Source organism: Sitodiplosis mosellana, unplaced genomic scaffold (genome assembly GCF_009176505.1).
Source record: "Sitodiplosis mosellana isolate CC-2019 unplaced genomic scaffold, AAFC_SMos_1.0 Smas_scaffold_6191, whole genome shotgun sequence".
Taxonomy (NCBI): domain Eukaryota; kingdom Metazoa; phylum Arthropoda; class Insecta; order Diptera; family Cecidomyiidae; genus Sitodiplosis; species Sitodiplosis mosellana.
Genome location: NW_022601432.1, coordinates 6,074,491 through 6,077,162, shown reverse-complemented (window position 1 = coordinate 6,077,162; position 2,672 = coordinate 6,074,491). Strand labels below are relative to the sequence as shown.

General features: G+C 37.9%; 1 protein-coding gene across 1 annotated transcript in view; it reads left to right on the top strand.

Annotated features, from left to right (window-relative positions):
• LOC129576563 (calcineurin subunit B type 2) overlaps positions 1 to 2,672 on the top strand; it is a 46,759-nt gene that overhangs the window by 4,357 nt on the left and 39,730 nt on the right. The window contains exon 2 of the mRNA XM_055461807.1: positions 339 to 378. Within this exon, the coding sequence (XP_055317782.1) occupies positions 339 to 378 (40 nt within the window). The remainder of the gene's footprint in view (positions 1 to 338; positions 379 to 2,672) is intronic.

Genomic DNA, 2,672 nt, shown 5'->3' with positions numbered 1-2,672 from the left:
AGAGAGAGAGAGAGAGAGAGAGAGAGAGAGAGAGAGAGAGGAAGCGAGAACAACACGCTACGAGAAAAATCGCATGAGAAGTGAGAAAAAAAGTGGAAAAGGTTGTTGTAGAAAAATGCGGCGTTTGAAATTCTTCCGTTCGTCATGTGATTTTTGGCAAAGTCGCAGAAGAAGAAAAAATATTAGCACGAAAACACATCGTTTTATCCATATTCTTCCTTCGTGTACGGTGTTGCGTACATAGACGCGATTTACAACCTGATTGCAAAACAAAATGAATCGAATCGAAAAATTTTCACTCGAATGTAATTTGTTTCCTTTTTCTTTTCAATTTACAGGGTAACGAAACGTCATTACCCATGGAGATGTGTTCGAACTGTGAGTATTCAAACATCTTGATTTTACCATTTGTTTCAGCTATTTTGGACCGAATCATTTCGGGAAAGCTTATAAGGGGCCGACTTCGACACGGAACAAAAGCCCAATTCAATCCAAAATAATTGATTATTTTTACGTCTCATTTAATTCACTTGCAGCGGCTATGCATCACACATTGAAAATGTGTGATGCATTACTCAATGCTCGTGTTGATCTTAGGATTATGTTTTAAGCTTTTACTATAACGATGATTCAACGCATATCCACCAAAAACACTTTGATGTGTATGGGAAAATTTGACAAGTTAGCCCATATTTAATGTTCTTACGGACAATTTTAGATGCGTCCATTGTTTTTGCATGGTGTCCATGTTTTGGCGAATCATTCAAGCATGCATTTTAGGGCGAAACATGAAAAGGTACCTCCATTTTCAACGAATAAACTTGGAAATGGATAGAGATTTAAAACATCTGAATAAATAATAAACGAAATTGTGTGTCGACAGAAAACATCAGTTTGGCTCTTCAGCAGTGAAAAGACTCCCAGCGAAACTAGAATGTTCAAATTTACGCACCAACAGTAACAAACATACAAATAGAGAGAGAGAGAGAGAGAGAGAGGGGCGGAGGGAGGGAGAGAAAGCGAGCGAACGATAGAAAGAAATACGCTCTACCCGCATGGTGTAGCGGAACGAGAGGAAAAAAGAGAGTGAGAGAACGTTTATCATTTGACTAGCGTTGCCATGTGTACAATTTGGCCAATCCTTAACACGTCGTTCACTTTCACAATGCATCCTCACACAGCCTATGAAACATAAAACTAATTAAGATGTAAAACAAAACGGCCACTGATTTTCTGTGCGTATGTATGTGCTCCAAATTCTCACATGGCTGCCAGCTTACCACGTTCGATTTATTTATTTTTTTTTTTTGGTTTGGCCGTTTCAATTGTTTGGACGTTCTCATATATTCCTTTTAATGTAAACTAATTTGAAAAAGGATTATATTGTGCAATGAGAACCCAAGAGAAACGGCCAATATGTTTTTACACTGTCTATCCGCCAAAAATACACTACAATATATATTCTTGCGCTTATTGGACGCCGAATTGAATATATATTCTAGTGTATATTCGGTGTATTCTTCAGCGTGAAACATATTGAATCAATGAATGCATTCATGGCCATCAGAGGGCGCCTGAATATGTTTCAATATGTTTCACGCTGAAGAATATGCCGAAAATACACTAGAATATATATTGAATTCGGCGTCCAATAAGCGTGAATATATATTGTAGTGTATTTTCGGCGGATATACAGCGTACAAACATATTGGCCCTCTCTCTTGGGAAGAGAAATGAGCGTGTCTGTTCGTTGACTATTGCAATTCTTGTTCATACGTTTTTATGTTTCGGTATTCATAATTTTACGATCCATGTCGCGAGCGAGCACTTACTGTGAATGTGTATGTGCACGTTCGTCAATTTCTCAGAACGTCATCCTCTGTTCCTCAAGACCTCGAATTTAACGACCATTTCTGTTATTGCAAATAGACTTGCCAGTAAATCCACATTCGATATATCGTTCAAACATTCGCTGCGCTCCTGCTACTCCCACTGAATTGGCTCAAGTACTGAAATAAACGAACATAAAATATTTATTTATATTTTCATTTTTATTCCATTGGAATATTACGAGCGAGAACAATGGAGCGGTAAAGGCGAAGTACACACACACACACATACACATTGACTGTCAACAACTTTTTCTTTTCGCAAATTGAAAATACGTTTCCATCTCTTGAAATTAGTTTCATCAGCGCTTTCCATTAAATATTAAGCGATAAAATTGTACACCAAGTGAAGTGCAACCACGATCAAAAAGTGAGAACAATGTGTGTACGTATGTGTTTTTCCGTTCCCTTTCACTTGTTCACTCAAAGTGTGCGTTGCAGAACATTTGCGTGCGCATGAAACTGTACTAGATGAAAAAGCGAAAAAATTCACTCACTTCATTTCATAATTCATGACCAACGTAGAGAAATACAGCAAATCACCACATTGTCGTTAAATATTTGGCAAACAACTGTCCACGAAACGAATATCAACGTTTATTTCATCCTATCCAACTTTCACACAACTTTTGTACAACTTATGTTTGTGTTACGCAATTCATCGAACCATTTATCAAAGCGTTAAAAAATGACGACGCTTTTCTCCCTTTCTCTCTCTCTCTCTCTCTCTCTCTCCCTCTCTCTCTCTCTCTCTCTCTCTCTCTCTCTCTCTCTCTCTCTCTC